The 21,228-nt window shown below is 47.8% G+C and overlaps 2 protein-coding genes across 3 annotated transcripts; both read right to left on the bottom strand.

Annotated features, from left to right (window-relative positions):
- Nucleotides 1–306: 306 nt before the first annotated feature.
- Nucleotides 307–1,809, bottom strand: LOC109767789 (uncharacterized). 2 transcript variants are annotated; one of them, XM_073510889.1, is made up of 2 exons: nt 800–1,785; nt 307–760 (listed from the first exon to the last, which is right to left on the bottom strand). In XM_073510889.1, exons 1-2 carry the CDS (start codon nt 1,716–1,718, stop codon nt 573–575), a joined length of 1,107 nt encoding a protein of 368 aa, XP_073366990.1. In that variant the 5' UTR covers nt 1,719–1,785; the 3' UTR covers nt 307–572. The 2 variants fall into 2 exon arrangements, with proteins under 2 accessions (XP_073366990.1, XP_045090973.1); XM_045235038.2 differs by having other exon boundaries at nt 307–1,809.
- Nucleotides 1,810–3,713: 1,904 nt separating this feature from the next.
- LOC109767791 (pentatricopeptide repeat-containing protein At2g41080) lies at nt 3,714–6,557 on the bottom strand. The gene is made up of 2 exons (XM_020326512.4): nt 4,399–6,557; nt 3,714–4,025 (listed from the first exon to the last, which is right to left on the bottom strand). Exon 1 carries the CDS (start codon nt 6,434–6,436, stop codon nt 4,487–4,489), a length of 1,950 nt encoding a protein of 649 aa, XP_020182101.1. The 5' UTR covers nt 6,437–6,557; the 3' UTR covers nt 3,714–4,025; nt 4,399–4,486.
- Nucleotides 6,558–21,228: the final 14,671 nt, after the last annotated feature.

Raw genomic sequence — 21,228 nt, 5'->3', positions numbered from 1 at the left:
AATCTAGCTTTCTATGTTTTCTGTGTTTTCTGCAAGATAAACTGAAGCATGACAACTCTGAACATGTTATGGCTTTTAAAATACGAAATACTTGGCTCACAGGGTGATCAAAGAAAACTAGAAAACATTGCAGAAAAATGCAAACTTGCAAATCACGTGTAGATTTGAGTTAGAAGCAAAAAAAATCATATCAAATTTGGTACGCTGTTCAACAAAGCAATAAAATTTGACTGAAAGAAGCATAAAATTGAATTTCACTGCAATGCCAAGCACCAAACCAGATATACAGATACTAATGGAACAGACTTAAGACACAACTCAGATCAGAGACAAATTATGCAGACATCAAGTTGCGGGTACAGCTTCAAAGGTAATCACAAAACGTTTATGGTACAGACCAAATATGTAAATATGCGCAGGCCATAAGCACAAGCACCATAGTAATTCATGTCTCTCAAGCAAATATATACATATACAGAGCAAACCACAAAATCACACTGCAACTTATTCCCACATTAACAGGAGTTGAGAAGAACCGACTCACAGCGCATCCTCACCCACATGAACTCCCATCAATACTCTCGACGATACTCGCTGTAATCGTCCCTTGCGGCAGGAGCCACCTTCTCTCCCACCCTCTCTGCCGCCTTTTCCTCCTTATACTTCACACCTTCATCAATCGCAAGTGCCCCAACGGCCCCAGCAACTGCACCCACAGCAAGCCCAGCGCCTAATCCATACCTTTCGCTCGGAGTCCCCCCTTCAGTCCTTCCTCTTTGCTCATACTGCCCAGTCACACCCTCAGTCCTTCCTTTTGGCTCATACTGCCCAGTCACACCCTCAGTCCTTCCTTTTGGCTCATACTGCCCAGTCACACCTTCAGTCCTTCTCGGATCATACTGCCCAGTCACACCCTCAGTCCTTCCTCTTTGCTCATACTGCCTGCCGTACTCCACAGGCGCAGAGGGCCCTGTGTTGTACTCGTACTGAGAAGGAGGCGGTGGCGGTGGCGCGGAGTAGTACCCGCTAGGACGGTAGTACTGGTCTGAGCCGTACTGTGGCGGTGCCGAGTAGGTGGGAGGCGGAGGGGCTGGGAAATAGTAGGGGGAGGAGGAAGGAGGCGGATACTGCGGCTCTGGGGGAGGAGGCGAGCGCTCGCGAAGGGCGACGCGGATGCGGAGCTTGCCCTGAGGGCGTCCGGAAGGGCGCAGGAGCGGGAGGGTGATGATCGGTGAGGCGGGGGAATCGGAGCTAGGGTTAGGGCTGGCGGGGAAGAGGAGGTCGCGGAGAGGCGAGCGGGCGGAGCCGACGAGCGGCTTGGGCGAGTCGGACGGCTTGGAGTGGAAGACGTCGAGGGAGAGGAGGAGCGAGGGGTCGTGCGGCGAGAGGTGGGGCGGGAGCTGGAGGGTGATGCGCTCGTTCCACGCGGGCTTGCAGCCGCCGGCGTCGTCGGGGCGGGTGGCGGTGCGGCGGGAGGGATCGAGGTAGGCGACGGCGTAGGCGCGGAGATCGCCGCGGCGCCAGTTGACGTTCTTCAGGTGCTTGCCCGAGACGACGGTGACCTCCAGATCCATGGCCTTGGGGGGCGCCCCCGGCGGCGGGGGCATCGAAGGGGGCGGGGTCTGGTACTGCGGGTGGGGGTGCTGGTGCGGGGGGAGCGGGTGCTGCTGGAGTTGGTGCGGGTGGAGAGGGGAGGGGGATGGGGACGGGGAAGCCATGGCGCGGGGGCGGGGAGCTCTGACCTTCGCGCTTGCTTTGGTGTGGGGGTTGGTGATGAGTCGCTCTGATCTGATGACTCGCTGGTGAGGCGACCTGCTTGATCAGCCCGGAGGGGAGGTCCTAATCCCCGCACTACGCGGCGCTAGCGCAGCAAACGGGCACCCCCGCACGCGCTTGGGCCGGGAGGCCGGCCCATTACGGGGTCGGGCGCCCCTGTTTATTTCTTTCGTTTCCTTTTGTACTTTATTTTTTGCTCCATTAAAAATGATCGGCATTTCAAAAAAGATTCTAAATTTAAAAAACGATTCACGAATTTGCAAAAAAAAAGGTCTAAAAATGTTCCAAATTTGAAAAATGTTCATGATTTCAAAAATGTTCCCGGGTTTCAAAAAATGTTCCAAAATTTTAAAAGTGATCACAGATTTTTTAAAAATCACGAACTTTAAAAATATTCCAAAATTTTAAAAATGTTCGCATATTTGAAAAATGTTCATGAATTTGAATAATGTTCCCGGATTTCAAAAAATGTTCATAAATTTCAAGAAAAATTGTGAATTCAGAAAACTGTTCACCAATTTCAAAAAATGTTCACCGGTTTTTAAAAATATTCATGAACTCCAAACATGTCCCCAGATTAAATAAAATGGCGTCAATTCAAAAAATATTTGTGTATTTCAAAAATTGCTCCGGAATTTCAAAAAATGTACATCAATTTAAAAAATGTGACAGATTATAAAAAATGTTAACGAATTTGAAAATATTCTTGGATTTCAAAAAATGTTCATGAATATGAAAATTGACCCGTATTTTAATAAAAGTTCACGAATTTGAAAAATTGTGCATGGTTTTCAAAAAAGTACATGAATCTGAAAAAAAATCGTGGATTTGGAAAACTTCATGAATTCGAAAATTTTCAAGAGTTTGAAAAAAAGTTCATGGATTTCAAAAAAGGGAAAAGAAAAACAAAAAAAGGAAAAAATCCGAATAAAACAAAGAAAAAGGAAAACCCCGGTTTGAAGAAGGTTCTAGAACCTTCCCAAAACCGTTGGAGAGAAAATCGGAATGCGCCGACCCATGGAGAGGATGGGGCGCGGGGGTGGGAATGGGTGGGTAGGTATGCAGCTATACGCGAAATAGGAAGCGCCCAGCAGAGCGCCGTGACGTGAGACCTGGCCATATGGGGCGGCACGGCCCAACACACCAATATAAAGGCTTGGCATGCCACGGCCCATGTCGGACCTTTTATAATAGGGTCTTGTCGTGCCAGTCCGAAGGCCTCAGCTCGAGGATCGGCTTGGCAGACGCCAGAACAAGGCCGGCCCGGCATGCCTGTGGACCGGCCTTTGTTCCTTTTGAGCCCTTGTGAGCCGCTTCGGCCTTCTAGGCCTTTTGTTTTTTAGGTTTGAAGGCCAAAAAGGCCTTCTGGGCCAACTTGGGCCGCATGCCGCCACGTGCCGAGATGTGTCGTGCCGACCCATGAATAAAAGGGACGTGCCGGGCTGGCCTTAAGGCTTGGCTTCGGGGATCGGCTTTGTTCCATGGCGTCCCGGCCCTTTTATTCGTGTATTGTGCCAGGCCAAAAATTCGTGCCCACGGGCGGCGCCTTAGAAGCACGGTCCATATGGTCAGGTCTGGACATGACTTGACACAAAAATCTGGCAGCAATCTGCGGGCCAAAGAATAGAACCTGAGTGTGTCTGAAGACCCCCATTGGCCATTGGGCTTGGTTGCTTCTTTCAACGAGCCCATTCCCAAGGTAAAGAAACCCTCACAAGGAAAAGAAAAAAAGGGCAGCATAATAACCTTTCTGCATAATTGCCAGTGAATCAAGAGATCAAATGGATGAGCAACAAGAGGGAACAGAAATAAACCCGAGGAATCTGCAAACAATGCTGTCAATTTGTACAAACAAAGGCCATGACCTCAAAAAAGAAAATTTAACTATCAATCTTATTCAAAACCAAGCACAGCCAATTGAAAGACAAAATCCAAAATTAATTTCAATGCAAAACGAGATTCAATGGAACTATTGTACAATGCATATATGCAGCTGCCTGTGGACCCTGGCCACTGTTCTTATTGACCAAAATATACATCCAGCGAAATGAAAAATAAAAACAATGTCACTTGACATTCCAATCAGAATTATTGCATGACAAAGTAAAAGAGACACTTGCCTTCCATTTTGTAGCGCTGCACTATTGTTGCTCCATGTATAATTGCACCGATAGTTTCCACTGTCATACTCTCAGAAGGACCAGAACCTCCAGGGCTCCAGCAACACATGATCCAGCTTTATGACCATCCTGAGCAGATATTTAATTATTAATAAAGGCATATATATTGGCAAGAGATGAAAGATGGGACAACGACAACCAGATAATTAGTTGTAGAGAAAACCAAATCTTGTATTTCAGAGTTGTCCACAAATATTCATATCATACAAAATGCATATCCTGAACTTCAGAATTCTACCAAGACTTGGGCGAAAAATGCTAGTCCATCACTTATAGAAGGCAATGATTTATTTTTGAGGATCAGAGTGAATGCATTTATTTTTGAGGATCAAAGATCCAGCAAATTTTATGATTTCCAGAGTACAGGTCGGATTGGTACAGACTAGTTGAAACTCAAAACAGCCAATTCAATAGCCCATCCCTCAGTTGAGTAGACCAAAACCTGCTGACTTCAAAAATTCCATGAACCAAGTATACAGATCTTGTTCCCCGCAGCAAATGGAAAAGATACACACAGTTGAGTGCTTTCATCACCAATAATCTCCACAGGAGCATTTGCCATCTCTGAAATGGTGAAAGCGGCTTACATCTCTGACCACAATCTCTCGACCAGTGACCTGGGACATCAACTTGATAGCAACATGGCAGTCATCGCACACACGTAGATTCTTCATTATTCGGATAGGAACTCCTTCAGGTAAGCTCAGAAATGCAAATGCTATCGCCAATTTCTCGCTGTGGTGAGTTAAACTAACCTCTTTCTCCTCATCCTCCATATCATGGAACACCATGCTCATGTCTGGTGCATATCCACATTGCCTGATCTTGGCCATCATTTCTTCCAAGTACTCATTGATCTCTCCTTGTCTTGGATGAGATTTATCTCCTGTGCAAAACTGATGCACCTGACCCTTAAGCTCTACCCAGCTGACACCAGGTTCCTTTCTCACGTTCTTCTCCCTCATGTTTTTTCTTAACTCACTGACATCTCCCCATCTCCTGCTGGTAGCTCGAATATTTGATAGCAGAACATAAGGCGCAGAATCTCGAGGGTCAAACTCAATGACTCGCTCTGCTATCCGCTCGGCCATGTCAAAATTCTTCTGGGTCTTACAAGCAGATAGCAGTGTCTTCCATATGACCCCGTCAGCACGTACAGGCATTGACAAGATAAGGGCCTCTGCTTCATCCAGACAACCTGATCGCCCAAGAAGATCCACAATACAAGTGTAGTGTTTCACACTTGGTTGCAGTCCATAAGTCTTGGTCATAAGCTCAAAGAACTCCAAGCCTTCATCTTTCAGACCACTATGGCTGCACGCATATAGCAGGGCCAAGAAAGTAACCTCATTAGGTCTTGCCCCTGCATTCATCATCTGTTTAAACAGCTCAACTGCTTTATGTCCTTGCCCATGGAACCCACAAGCTGAGATCATTGCACTGAGAAGAAAAAGATCTGATCCACAATAACCAGAATAAACTCTTTCCGAGTCACCCAAGCATCCGCATCGAGAGTACATATGCACAAGGCAAGTAATGACTGGAACAACCTTGTCAACTCCAGCCTTGATAACCTGTGCGTGAACTTGCTGACCTTGTGCGAGAGCTGCCAAATCTGAGCAACAGGTAATGATACTAACGAATGTGACCACATCAGCCGCTATCCCAACACCTCTCATCATGGAAAAATACTCCAATGCTCCCTCGGAGTCTCCATGCTGCGCCCTACCAGCGATTGTGGTATTGAATGACACAACTGTAAGAGAAGGAAGCGCTTTGAGAACGGCCTCTCCTTCTGCGAGGCACCCACACCGCATGTACATGTGAGCCAGCGAGTTTCCAACACACATGTCAATGTCCATCCCACACCTCAGGACATATGCATGGACCTGGCGTCCAGAGACAAGATCAGAGAGCCCGGCACAGCACCTGAACACGCTCCCAAGGCCAAACTCATCAGGATGCAATCCCTCCCTTCGCATGGCAAGGAAGAACCCCAGGCTGTCCTCGTCATGCCCTGCATTGGTGAGCCCAGCGACCATGGCATTCCAGGTGGCGACATTCCTCATGGGCATTTCGTCGAACAGCTTCCGAGCGCTTCCAAGGTCGCCGTTCTTGATGTAACCACCAATCAGAATGTTCCAGGACATGACGTTCGGCTTCGGAATTCTCTCGAACAGACTGCACGCAGTGGGGAGGTCGCCGAGGTCCGCGTAGGCGAGCATGAGGTTGTTGGTGGTGAAGCGGTCGGCGGCGGCGCCACAGGTGGCGGCAAAGGCGTGGATTTGGCGGAGGAGCGGGATGGCGCGGCAGGCCCGGAAGACGTGGGCGAAGAGGGTAGGTTCCGACCAGAGGACGTCCCGGAAGGGGTGGTGGAGGGCATCCTTGAGGCGACCGCTTGAGCAGAGACGGATGAACTCACCCCTGGCTTCCGGTGGCCCGGTCGTGAGCGTCTTCAGCGCCGGCCTGGCCATGTGCATGTGGCCGTGCGACCGCTCGCGCTACGCCCCCGGAAGCATGGCGAATTTGGGTTACCGCGACTGGCAATGCAACAAGTCGAACACCTCGACGACATGAACGTGTAGCAATAGGCCTATGGATTTGTATAAAGAACTTTCTTTCAACAATACAAGACATGTCAAAAAACATGAAAATTACAACAAGGAGCAAAAAAAAAACTCAATATCCAGCATAAGCTGAAGCCGCACGGTCCCCATCGTTTCATTGTCGGTGCCGACATGACATTATGGTATTATATGCGATTGAGAAGTCATGGTGCTAATGTTCGGCTGGACCAACACTATGAAGAAGTCGTAAATGCAGAAGTCTTTTGTATAGATCGACCTGAACCATCTCATGAAAATTGTCAACTTTGCAACAGTAGTAGAAGAGCGCCACTGTAACAAAGAGGAAGTATGAACCGTCACAAAGCATTATGTCGCATCAAGAAAACACCCAAAGAGATAAAAGGAGACCACAACCTCGTTGCTAGCACAAAAAACGGTCGCGGAAACATCAAACCGGTCCCAAATGGCTGGTCTTCCGTCATCGAAGGCATTGGATTCCCTCAACACCACGTCACCACCACCACAAAGAGCAAGAAGATGAGGAGCATTACCTCGACATTGATACCAAAACGCACCAAGCGTCCCGCCCAAATCCAAAGGGTCCGGGACATTGCAGACACCACAACCAGGTTCAACACCAATAGCTGAGAGAATTAAAATTGAGATCTAGAGTAGACTTATTCGTCACCGCCATCGCCACAACTCGAGGCGAATAGTTAACTAAGCCACTAGACTATTGAACATGCGCAGAAACAAAGTCACACAGTTCCCCTCCAACCCGTAGCTGCGGGAGCAACCGGTGGAGGAGAGGAATCCCTCTGAGGCGCAAATGTGGTGCATGTTCCCTCACGTGTGGTGGCTAGGTTTCACAGGGATGCAGAAAACGATTACGTGTTACATATGTGACGTCGCAGGACACTTAACATTTTAATCTATAAACATACCCATATAATTCTTTTTAATAGATTCTTGTTGTAAACACATAACCTGGATCCCCGTGCGGGGATATTTTTTTTAAAGATATTCATTAAGAGACTTGGGGTTAACATAATAAGGGGTGCTTAATCTCAAAAGGAGAAAGGGTAATTAAAAATCTAGAGGTTTATCATCGGTAGCAATCCGACAAAATGCAATGCACAGATTTCACACAGCACATACTAATTATTTAACTGCATTTATATAAAACCCATGTATCATGATAATAGATGCAAATTTAGTAATCAGTAAGGAAAGTAAAATACTTTTAACGTGCACCATAAAAGATATTGCTTCGTGCATATGTAAATCGTGATAAGATGTTGCTAGTCTTGTTTATTTTATACAACATAGAAAGAAATAATTGGGCAATATATATATTCAGGAGGAGAAAGTCACCGTTAACATATCGAAAGTGAGGCCCGTCAGTGGTGACATCACACACGCCACACACAACGGTGGGCCTGGTTGCTGGCCGTCCATGGAGACCACATAAGCCTTATGCGGGTTTTTTCGACTGAACAGTGATGAAAGAGCCCAAGTCCTGTCAACCAAAACCCTAATTTTCTGGCTGGCCACATCTTTTTTTAGTGAAGTACCTCTTTATTCATTGGAAATCAAAGGTTACGTCACTCATTTGCAGAGATACAATATGGGCGGGAGGATTATCTAACCAAGTATGGGTGACTTTGTATTTGGCAACACCAACAAGCTTATGAGCTACTTGAAAGGATCGAGATGGACCTAGAGGGGGGGGTGAATAGGTACAATTACAAATTTTAATTATTACTTAGCAATTTTAGGCAATAATGCGGAATATGAAAGTGAGCCTAACAATTACAAGTATGATGCTAAGGGCTAAGCAAGATAAACAAGTAAGTGAGTAAGCAAGTAATATGATAAGTAAGAGCTAAGAGACAAGTAACCACAAGTAGAGAGTTAGGGTTAGGAATAACCGCAACTTCGGGAGACGAGGATGTATGCCGATGTTCACTTCCTTGGAGGGAAGCTAGTCACCGTTAGAGAGGTGGATGTTACCACGAAGGCACACCAACGCCATGAAGGCTCACCCTATTCTCCCTTTGAGACAACACCACGAAGGCGTTTCTCGACCACTAATGATAGACCTTGGGGTGGTCTCCAAACCCTCACAAACTTTTCCGAGGGTAATCACAATGGTCGATTCCTCTCCGAAAGACTCCTACCGCCTAGGAGTCTCCAACCTCCAAGAGTAACAAGAACAATGGGAAATTCTCAAGAACTTGCTCCAATCATGAATTCCTTTGGTGAGAAGAAGGGGAAGGAGTGGATCTATCACTTGATTTGAGAACTTCTCTCAAATGTTCCCAAATCCCTTGGGGATCTAGGATTTGGTGTAGGGGATCAAGAGAGGGAGTGAGATGTGTTCTTGGAAAGCTCAAAGTGAATGGTCAACCTTATCCCATGGGAGGGAGGAGGCTATATATAGTGATAGTGTAAAACTGACCGTTGAGCCACTTAGTGCACTGGAGCTGTCGGACGTCCGGTGGTCACCGGATGTCCGGTGGCTCAGATTGGACCGGACGTCCGGCCGGGCCGCCGGTCGTCCGGTCGCTAGGAATCCTATCAGGCCATAAAGGAAGCACGAGGCACACAGCCACCGGACGTCCGGTGACCGGCCGTCCGGTGGTACCGGAAATCCGTTAATAAGTATTCTGTTGGGGTGGTACCGGATTTCCGGAGGAGAACGGACGTCCGGTGACCGGTCGTCTGGTGGGACCGGATTTCCGCTATTTATTTTCTGTGAAGATGCACCGGACATCCGGAGAGAGCCAGATGCTTGGTCGGTTGTGAGAGGTCGAACGTCCGTAGAGTTTCAGACGTCCGGTGATAGCAGAGTCCACTAGCTCAGGATCACACCAGTTTTTGTGCACAAGGTAGAGGAAGAATTAGAGATAAAACAGAGATGATGTGAGAGGATATTTTGTGGGTTTGAGCAAGTCTTTCATGAAATCCGACGATCCCCTCTTAATAGTGCGGGATCCCTATACTGAAGAACAAACCGAAAAAGAGCCAAAGCTTTTGTCTTGAATCTCCGCTCTTGAGTGATATATATATATATATATATATGTGTGTGTGTGTGTGTGTGTGTGTGTGTGTGTGTGTTTGTCCGTAGTCATGATCCACACACGCCCTTGAGACATAATCCTGAGATATACTTGATAAACATGATTAGTCCCAATATGCATGTTGTCATCAACATCAAAATAAGATTAAGGGCATGATTGCACTTTCAATCTCCCCCTTTTTGGTAGTTGATGACAACATACATGCAATTCTCAATATGAAAAAAAAACTTTGGATATCGAAAGGTTTTGTTGTGGAGCTCCCCCTAAACATGTGCATAAATACAATAAGCATGAAGAGAGCTCCCCCTCAATATGATACCAACACAACCAAATCTCATAAACAAGATAACATAAAACCATAATAGGCTCCCATAAAGGTTCATCACTCATAGCATAGTACATAAAGCGATATAAACATAACATTTGTTCGATACAAGCTAATATCATAGCATTAAATAGATAAGTGCCTACTCCCCCTTGGCATCAAATACCCAAAAGGGGTCATAACATCATCAAATAGCATCATCATCATCATCATGAGCACCACTGCCACCAGCCTCGTCAAGGAAATCAGCCCACTCAGGACCCGAGGGAAAGCCAAAGTCAGAAGGTGGTTCATCAGGAAGACGTTCATCATCACTCACATCGAAAACTCCGGAGTCTCTCAGACGAGCCTTCAGAGCATTCTTGGAAGTGACCATGCAAGTGACAACATCGTGATTTTGGGAGCAGTGAAAGGTAAAAACCTTCATCATGGCAGAGTGAGCCTTCCCAAGAAAGCAAGCAATGCGCCCAAAGGATGCAGATCCGGAAGGAGTAGAATGAGCAGTAGGAGGAACGCTAGCAGCAGTTCGGCGAGCATTAACAAAGGAGGAAGAGTCCTTAGGGACCCAATCATCCGCCATGTGAGGTGGAATGACCCACCGCTCATGCAAGTGAGTGCGGGCAATGGGAAATGGAGCCACACTCTTGATGAATGCCTAAAGAAAGGGAGCATGAGGAAAGGCCCGCTTGTGCTGAAAACAAGCGAGACGGATCTCATTGAAGGAAATATGCCCTAGAGGCAATAATAAAGTTGTTATTTATATTTCCTTATATCATGATAAATGTTTATTATTCATGCTATAATTGAATTAACCGGAAACTTAGTACATGTGTGAATACAATAGACAAACAGAGTGTCCCTAGTATGCCTCTACTTGACTAGCTCGTTAATCAAAGATGGTTAAGTTTCCTAGCCATAGACATGAGTTGTCATTTGATGAATGGGATCACATCATTAGAGAATGATGTGATGGACAAGACCCATCCGTTAGCTTAGCACTATGATCGTTTAGTTTATTGCTATTTCTTTCTTCATGACTTATACATGTTCCTATGACTACGAGATTATGCAACTCCCGGATACCGGAGGAACACTTACTGTGCTATCAAACGTCACAACATAACTGGGTGATTATAAAGATGCTCTACAGGTGTCTCCGATGGTGTTTGTTGAGTTGGCATAGATCGAGATTAGGATTTGTCACTCTGATTGTCAGAGAGGTATCTCTGGGCCCTCTCGGTAATGCACATCACTATAAGCCTTGCAACAAGCAATGTAACTAATGAGTTAGTTGCGGGATGATGTAATATAGAATGAGTAAAGAGACTTGCCGGCAACGAGATTGAACTAGGTATAGTGATATCGACGATCGAATCTCGGGCAAGTAACATACCGATGACAAAGGGAACAACGTATGTTGTTATGCGGTTTGACCGATAAAGATCTTCGTAGAATATGTGGGAGCCAATATGAGCATCCAGGTTCCGCTATTGGTTATTGACCGGAGATGAGTCTCGGTCATGTCTACATAGCTCTCGAACCCGTAGGGTCCGCACGCTTAACGTTCGATGACGATCGGTATTATGAGTTTATGTGTTTTGATGTACCGAAGGTAGTTCAGAGTCCCGGATGAGATCACGGACATGAAGAGGAGTCTCAAAATGGTCAAGACATGAAGATTGATGTATTGGAAGACTATATTCGGACACCGGAATAGTTCCGAGGTGTATCGGGTATTTTCCGAAGTACCGGGGGGTTACCGAAACCCCCCGGGGGGTTATTGGGCCTCATGGGCCTAGTGGTGGAAGAGAGGAGGCAGGCCAAGGTGTGGCACGCGCCCCCCTATCCCAAACCGAATTGGACTAGGGGGGCCGGCCCCCCTTTCCTTCTCTCCTCCCTCTCCTTCCCCCTTCTCCTTGTTGGAATAGGAAAGGGGGGCCAAATCCTACTTGGAGTAGGATTGCCCCCCCCCATGGCGCGCCTCCTCCCCTGGCCGGCCTCCTCCTCCCTCCCCCCTTTATATATGTGGGAGGGGGGCACCCCAAAGGGACACAAAAGTTTCTCTTAGCCGTGTGCGGTGCCCCCCTCCACAGAAACACACTTCGGTCATATCGTTGCAGTGCTTAGGCGAAGCCCTGCGTCGGTAACTTCATCATCACCATCACCACACCGTCGTGCTGACGAAACTCTCCCTCGGCCTCAGCTGGATCAAGAGTTCGAGGGACGTCACCGAGCTGTACGTGTGCAAATCGCGGACGTGCCGTGCGTTTGGTACTTGATCGGTTGGATCGCGAAGATGTTCGACTACATCAACCGCGTTACTTAACGCTTTCGCTTTTGGTCTACGAGGGTACGTGGACATGCTCTCCCCGCTCATTGCTATGCTTCTCCTAGATAGATATTGCGTGATCGTAGGAATTTTTTTTGAAATACTACGTTCCCCGACACTCATGCCACAGAAAATGAGGGACATTGATCTTCCCCTTGGGAGACGCATAGAGGCGATGCATGAGATCGATGCAGTAGCTATTGCAAGACCCCTTGTCACCCATCTTAGGATAAATGGTGCAAATGGCACACTGAAAAATAATTTAGAAAGGAGAGCGCCAAATGGAGACTTGGTTCAGACCCTTCTGTTTCTCCTCATTAGTCATTTCATCTCAGGGTTTGAGAAGATCCGCACAGACCTCAATGCCCTTGGGCCTATGGTTGGGATCATCCCTATGGATTATGAAACCGGTGTCAGGAAAACCAAGGGCAGCAACAAATTGAGAATAAGACGCCGTGAGCACGGTGTCGGAGGTCATCCAAGTGACGGTGTTATTTGGACCAAAGTAACATGTGGCATAGAATTGATGAATGGCAGCTTGGTTAAAATCATGCTGAAATGCAAATGGAGCAGCAAGATTAGATGACTCGATGAGCTCAATAGCCCCCGGATATTTCACCAGATGAGCATGAATATGCTCTAAGTCAATGCATACATGCAGAGACAGACCCTTAGGAATGATGACAGTGGTAAAAATGTCTGCCTGGACATTGGTACGAAAGCGATCGTCTTGGAAGTCGCTAGCAACAGAAAATTGGTCAACATCACGACGAAGCTTAAGATAGGAAGCAATGGGAACCTCGTTGAACCTTTTGATGTGGCGACCGAGAGGTAGTGGAGGTTCAAGAGAGATGCGACGGGCATCACCTTGAGGTTGCACCGGAGGAGGACGAGGCTTGAAGGTGGGTCGACGAGTCCCCGGCTTGGGTGCAGTGGTGCGAACCGCAACATACTCGGACCGCTCCATATCTTCCAATTCATCCTTGTAGTTGGATTCCTCCGTTGAGGAGTCGCTAGCAGGACTGCGAGGCTTGGCGGCACGCTTCCGAGGATGATCCCGTGCTACCTCTTGAGCACTGCGTTGGTTTTCCCTTGAAGAGGAAAGGGTGATGCAGTAAAGCAGCGTAAGTATTTCCCTCAGTTTTTGAGAACCAAGGTATCAATCTAGTAGGAGGCCACGCACGAGTCCCTCGCACCTACACAAAGAAATAAATCCTCGCAACCAACGCGATAAGGGGTTGTCAATCCCTACACAGTCACTTACGAGAGTGAGATCTGATAGATATGATAATATAATATTTTTGGTATTTTTATGATAAAGATGCAAAGTAAAATAGAAAGCAATGAAAATAACTAAGTGTTGGAAGATTAATATGATGAAAAATAGACCCGGGGGCCATAGGTTTCACTAGTGGCTTCTCTCAAGAGCATAAGTATTTACGGTGGGTGAACAAATTACTGTTGAGCAATTGATAGAATTGAGCATAGTTATGAGAATATCTAGGTATGATCATGTATATAGGCATCACATCCGAGACAAGTAGACCGACTCCTGCCTGCATCTACTACTATTACTCCACACATCGACCGCTATCCAGCATGCATCTAGAGTATTAAGTTCATAAGAACGGAGTAACGCTTTAAGCAAGATGACCTGATGTAGAGGGATAAACTCATGCAATATGATATAAACCCCATCTTGTTATCCTCGATGGCAACAATACAATACGTGCCTTGCTGCCCCTACTGTCACTGGGAAAGGACACCGCAAGATTGAACCCAAAGCTAAGCACTTCTCCCATTGCAAGAAAGATCAATCTAGTAGGCCAAACCAAACTGATAATTCGAAGAGACTTGCAAACATAACCAATCATACATAAAAGAATTCAGAGAAGATTCAAATATTGTTCATAGATAAACTTGATCATAAACCCACAATTCATAGGTCTCAACAAAAACACCGCAAAAGAAGATTACATCGAATAGATCTCCACAAGAGAGGGGGAGAACATTGTATTGAGATCCAAAAAGAGAGAAGAAGCCATCTAGCTAATAACTATGGACCCGAAGGTCTGAGGTAAACTACTCACACATCATCGGAGAGGCTATGGTGTTGATGTAGAAGCCCTCCGTGATCGATGCCCCCTCCGTCGGAGCTCCGGAACAGGCCCCAAGATGGGATCTCATAGGTACAGAAGGTTGTGGCGGTGGAATTAGGTTTTTGGCTCCGTATCTAGTAGTTTGGGGGTACGTAGGTATATATAGGAGGAAGGAGTACGTCGGTGGAGCAACAGGGGGCCCACGAGGGTGGAGGGCGCGCCCCTTACCTCGTGCCCTCCTGGTTGATGTCTTGACGTAGGGTCCAAGTCCTCTGGATCATGTTCGTTCCGAAAATCACGTTCCCGAAGGTTTCATTCCGTTTGGACTCCGTTTGATATTTTTTCCTGCAAGATACTGAAATAGGCAAAAAACAGCAATTTTGGGCTGGGCCTCCGGTTAATAGGTTAGTCCCAAAAATAATATAAAAGTGTATAATAAAGCCCAATAATGTCCAAAACAGAATATAATATAGCATGGAGCAATAAAAAATTATAGATACGTTGGAGACGTATCATCCCGCTCTTATGAATCATCGGAACCACCATGGCGGGACGGATGAGATGGCCCACCAGTGACCTGCTTGCGAGCAGAGTGGTTGGTCCTTGGCATCTCGACCTAGAGGAGGAGGAAGACCCAAATCACTTATCCACCTCCATAGATGGAAGAGAAGTTCAATTGATGAGAGGAGAATAAGAGGAGGTGCTACCTCGGGGGACGAACGAGAGATCCAGGGGGTGGCACCGGAGGCGCAACCGGGATGACACCCAACCCGCGCTGAGATGAGGAGGAGCATGACTGGCACGCGACCACAGCGAGGAGAGTGAGCAGCGGCGGCGAAGAAGAGATGAGGAATCGAGTGATTTAGGTTTAGGAAACTGCTCTAAACACACTCTGCCTTATATATGCGGGCCAGGAATTGACCGGACGACCAGTGCCTTACAGACGTCCGGGACCTGAGAAGACCTACCAGATAAGCCACGTAGCAGACGACCGGAAAAACCGGACGTCCGACGCGATGAGACAGAGTTGATATTACTGGAAGGCCGGTCATGTCAGACGTCCGGTATGAGGACAACAGAACAAAATTTACGGAAGTCCGGAGTTTGCCGGACATCCGGAAGTTCTCAGGAAATTTGGAGAAGGACAAGGTGATTTTTATGATGCCAATGAGAATGATAGTGAGATGATGATTTCAATATGTAGTAAGATGCAAAGACACAATGTTAAGCAGTGAGTATCCTATGCCAACAAAAATAAAACACACCGCTCAGATATTGTTCTCATGACAAGAGCGGTGGCTGATGCCACCATGTGTGAGTATATGTGACATGGCACCGCAAGAATATGAACTTTGGGTGCATAATCACTACTCCATCATTGAAAGCACCATAGTTAGAATAACATGGTAGCTTTGAGAGTGTTTGTTCTTTTTATGCATTACATAGGGTGAGAGTACTCATGAGTTGAGTGTCCCCCCCTAAATATATGCCTACATCAAGACAAGACATGATGAAAATTCATGCATGGGTACTAGATTTCACATAATGTTGTCAAGCTCCAAGATACCAAGTTCACGCCTAAGTCGACAAAACCTTGCTTCATCAAATGGCTTGGTGAAAATGTCTGCAAGTTGCATATCTGTGCCAACATGAGCAATATCAATGTCACCTTTTTCCACATGATCTCTCAAGAAATGGTGCCTAATATCAATGTGCTTGGTGCGGGTATGATCTTTGGGATTCTCAGCAGTATTGATGGAACTTTCATAATCACATAGAAGAGGCACATTTCTATAGGTGATACTGTAATCCTTCAAAGTTTGCCTCATCCATAGTAATTGAGTTGCACAACTGACGGTTGCAATGTATTCAGCTTCGGCGGTGGAGAGGGCAATGCAATTTTGCTTCTTCGAGGACCAACTTGCCAAGGAATGTCCAAGAAATTGACGTGCATTGGAGGTGGACTTACAATCCACTTTGTCTCCAGCCCAATCCGCATCCGTGTACCCAATGAGATCAAACTTACCATCCTTGGGGTACCATAGACCCAACTTTGGGGTGTGAACAAGGTATCTAAGAATATGCTTAACCGCCTTATGACGACTTTCCCTAGGGGAAGCTTGAAATCTAGCACACATGCACACATTGAACATGATGTCTGGTCTAGATGCACAAAGATAAAGCAATGAACCAATCATAGAGCGGTATTTAGATGGGTCAAAAGGGATACCGTTTGTGTCTTCAGTGAGTACAATTTTGGTTGGCATGGGTGTCTTACATGGACTAGCATCAGTCATGCCAAACTTCTCTAGAATATCCTTGAGATACTTTGCTTGAGATAAGAATATTCCTTCTTGAAATTGTTGAATTTGGAATCCGAGAAAGAATTTCAAATCCGCATTGAGTGACATCTCAAAGTTCTTGGTCATAGAAGCCGCAAACCTCTTGCACAAATGAATGTTAGGAGAACCAAAAATGATATCTGAGGGAGTCCTGGATTAGGGGGTCCTCGGATAGCCGGACTATATCCTTTGGCCGGACTGTTGGACTATGAAGATACAAGATTGAAGACTTCGTCCCGTGTCCGGATGGGACTCTCCTTGGCGTGGAAGGCAAGCTTGGCAATACGGATATGTAGATCTTCTCCCTTGTAACCGACTCTGTGTAACCCTAGCCCCCTCCGGTGTCTATATAAACCGGAGGGTTTAGTCCGTAGGACAACAACAATCATACCATTGGCTAGCTTCTAGGGTTTAGCCTCTACGATCTCATGGTAGATCAACTCTTGTAATACTCATATCATCAAGATCAATCAAGCAGGAAGTAGGGTATTACCTCCATCGAGAGGGCCCGAACCTGGGTAAACATTGTGTCCCCCATCTCCTGTTACCATCCGCCTTAGACGCACAGTTCGGGACCCCCTACCCGAGATCCGCCGGTTTTGACACCGACGTTGGTGCTTTCATTGAGAGTTCCACTGTGCCGTCACCATAAGGCTTGATGGCTCCTTCGATCATTGGCAACGATGCGACCCAGGGTGAGGTTTTCCTCCCGGGACAGATCTTCGTATTCGGCGGCTTCGCACTGCGGGCCAACTCGCTTGGCCATCTGGAGCTGATCAATAGCTACGCCCCTGGCCATCAGGTCAGGTTTGGGAAACTTGAATTATACTGCCGACATCCGCGGGGACTTGATCTTCGATGGATTCGAGCCCATGTTAGGTACGTCGCACAATCACGACGAGCATGATTTAGCTCTGCCGTCGGACAGTGTTCGGGAGATCACACCTGCAACCACTCCGGCCCTCAATCCGGAACAAATTGCGCCATCTAAGGACGGGTGGATGGACTCCGCCTCGGAGGCCGCACACTCGGTGGTGATAGAGACGAATACTAACTTCACCTCCTATGAGACCCGTGTTGCCGAACCGATGGATTTGTCCCCGGCCACGGACTCCGAGCCGCTTGCGCCCGCGCCCATCAAATCCGATTGGGCACCGATCATGGAGTTTACCTCTGTGGACATCTTTCAGCACTCGCCTTTTGGCAACGTAATAAACTCGTTGAAGTCTCTCTCCCTGTCAGGAGACCCTTGGCCGAACTATGTCCGGCTAGTATGGGATGCGGATGACGAAGAAATTCGCACCCCACCCACCACCCACTTAGTAGCCACTATCGACGATTTAACCGACATGCTCGACTTCGGCTCCGAAGACATCGACGGTATGGACGACGATGCAGGAGACGAACAGGAACCACCGCCCACAGGCTGCTGGACTGCCACCTCATCGTATGACATATACATGGTGGACACCCCCAAAGAAGGGGATGGCGATAAGACAACGGAGGATAATCCCTCCAAGAAGCAACCCAAGCACCGACGTCAGCGGCGCCGCTCTAAGTCTCGCCATAGCAAAAGCAGCGATACCGACACAAGAGACAATAACGCTCCGGATAGTGCCGAAGACGACGATAATCCCCTCCAGCCAGATCTCGAGCGGGAGGATGAACAAGCTAGCCCTCCGGAACAGACAGCAAACGGAGAATCAGAGGATGACAATTACATGCCTCTCTCCGAAGACGAAGTGAGCCTCGGCGACGAAGAATTTGTCGTGCCTGAGGATCCCGTCGAGCAGGAGCGCTTCAAGCGCCAGCTTATAGCCACAGCAAACAGCTTGAAGAAAAAGCAACAACAGCTTCGAGCTGATCAAGATCTGCTAGCGGATAGATGGACCGAAGTCCTGGCAGCCGAGGAATACGAACTCGAGCGCCCAACCAAGAGTTACCCAAAGCGCAGGTTGCTACCTCAACTCGAGGAGGAAGCATTGAAACCTACATCACCAGCATATGATGCGGCTGATTGGCCACCTCGTGGCCGAGACAGAGAGGCATTTCAGCCCGAAGTCCAGCCCGCACCCTGCCGCCACTCAAACAAAAATACCAAGGCCTGGGGCAACACGCGGGACCTGCGAGACGTATTGGATAACAAGGCAAAACATGCAAGATCGATCTACGGATCACGGGGGCGCGCACCAACGCGGGACGATGACCGTCACGCCGGATACACTAAAAGCAAATCCGGCCGGGCCGAATACAGCAGACAAGACTCATATGAACTGCGTCGTGATATAGCCCGGCACAGAGGCGCCGCACACCCCCTATGCTTCACTGATGAAGTAATGGATCACGAATTCCCAGGGGGTTTTAAACCCATAAACATTGAATCATATGATGGTACAACAGATCCCGCGGTATGGATCGAGGATTTCCTCCTCCACATCCACATGGCTCGCGGTGATGATCTGCATGCCATCAAGTACCTCCCACTAAAACTCAAAGGACCAGCTCGATATTGGCTGAATAGCCTGCCAGCAGACTCCATTGGCAGTTGGGAGGATTTGGAAGATGCATTCCTTGACAACTTCCAGGGCACTTATGTGCGACCACCGGATGCTGATGACTTGAGCCATATAACTCAGCAGCCAGGGGAATCAGCCAGGCAATTCTGGACCCGGTTCCTAACTAAGAAAAACCAAATTGTCGACTGTCCGGATGCAGAGGCCTTAGCGGCATTTAAGCATAACATCCGTGACGAGTGGCTCGCCCGACACCTCGGCCAGGAGAAGCCAAAGTCTATGGCAGCCCTCACGACGCTCATGACCCGCTTTTGCGCGGGCGAAGACAGCTGGCTGGCTCACAGCAACAACACATCAAGAAGTCATGGCACTTCAGATACAAAGGATACTAACGGCAGACCACGTCGTAACAGACACAAGCACCGCAACAACGGCGACAACGCCGAAGACACGGCAGTCAATGCCGGATTCAGCGGCTCTAAATCCGGTCAGCGGAAGAATTCGTTCAAAAGAAGCAATCCAGGCCCGTCCAGTTTGGACCGCATACTTGATCGCTCGTGTCAAATTCACGGCACCCCCGATAAGCCAGCCAATCACACCAACAGAGAATGCTGGGTGTTCAAGCAGGTCGGCAAGTTGAATGCCGAAAACAGGGACAAGGGGCTGCATAGCGACGACGAGGAAGAGCCTCAGCCGCCGAACACAGGAGGACAGAAGAGATTCCCTCCACAAGTGAAAACGGTGAACATGATATACGCAACCCACATTCCAAGAGGGAACGGAAGCGCGCACTAAGGGACGTCTATGCGATGGAGCCAGTCGCCCCCAAGTTCAACCCATGGTCCTCTTGTCCGATCACCTTCGATCGCAGGGACCACCCCACTAGTATCTGTCATGGCGGATCTGCCGCATTGGTCCTTGACCCCATCATCGACAGATTTCACCTCACCCGAGTCCTTATGGACGGCGGCAGCAGCCTGAACCTGCTCTATCAGGATACAGTGCGCAAAATGGGTATAGACCCCTCGAGGATCAAACCCACTAAAACCACCTTTAAAGGTGTCATCCCAGGTGTAGAGGCCCATTATACGGGCTCAATCACACTGGAAGTGGTCTTCGGATCTCCGGACAACTTCCGAAGCGAGGAGTTAATCTTCGATATCGTCCCGTTCCGCAGTGGCTATCACGCACTGCTTGGGCGAACCGCATTTGCCAGATTCAATGCGGTACCGCATTATGCATACCTCAAGCTCAAAATGCTAGGACCTCGTGGGGTTATAACAGTCAATGGAAACACAGAACGCTCGCTCCGCACGGAGGAGCACACTGCGGCCCTCGCAGCAGAGGCACAAAGCAGCCTTCTAAGGCAAACCGCCAATTCAGCGATAAAGCCCCCGGATACCTTCAAGAGAGTCCGGAGTAACCTGCAACAGGATCGCCTGGCACGTTCAGCGCTCGCCTAGCAACTCGGCCCCCGTCCTAGTCCCAGTCAAGCGATGAAATCTGTGCCGCGTACATAATAATGCACTAAAAATACCATGGGCTTAGGCGGGGACACGACCAGGGCACGTCCCACAATGGGGCTCAACCGCCTCAGGGGCTGTATATCTTTATCATTTTTTCTCTTTCAGGACCTTACTCTCTGGAAGCCCCTCTTCGGCAGTCTGATTGCTGGACACATTACGGGAAGGAATAACCAAGGTGGCAAGAAGCTAAGACGTACAAGGGAATCCCCAGGTGGTCTCTAATAACGATCGAAGTACCCGTTTTAAATACCCATACGCAACTTGCCCTTGGATAGGATATGTCAAATAGTCCTATTTTTTGCTTATTGCACTACTTGTATCAGTACGCTTCGACGTATTATTTAAATAACAATGCATAGCATTAGTCTATTATTGCATTACCCTTCCCTTTTTCCTTGTCTGTTTATTTACGACAACTTGCACCCGTACATTCTGGTACGACCAGTATGCCGGGGGCTTCAATATACCCCATAATACAGCGTGAGAAG

This window comes from Aegilops tauschii, chromosome 3, assembly GCF_002575655.3.
Source record: "Aegilops tauschii subsp. strangulata cultivar AL8/78 chromosome 3, Aet v6.0, whole genome shotgun sequence".
NCBI classification, from domain to species: domain Eukaryota; kingdom Viridiplantae; phylum Streptophyta; class Magnoliopsida; order Poales; family Poaceae; genus Aegilops; species Aegilops tauschii.
The sequence above is the reverse complement of the archived record's forward strand: the minus strand, read 5'-3'. Positions and strand labels throughout refer to the sequence as shown.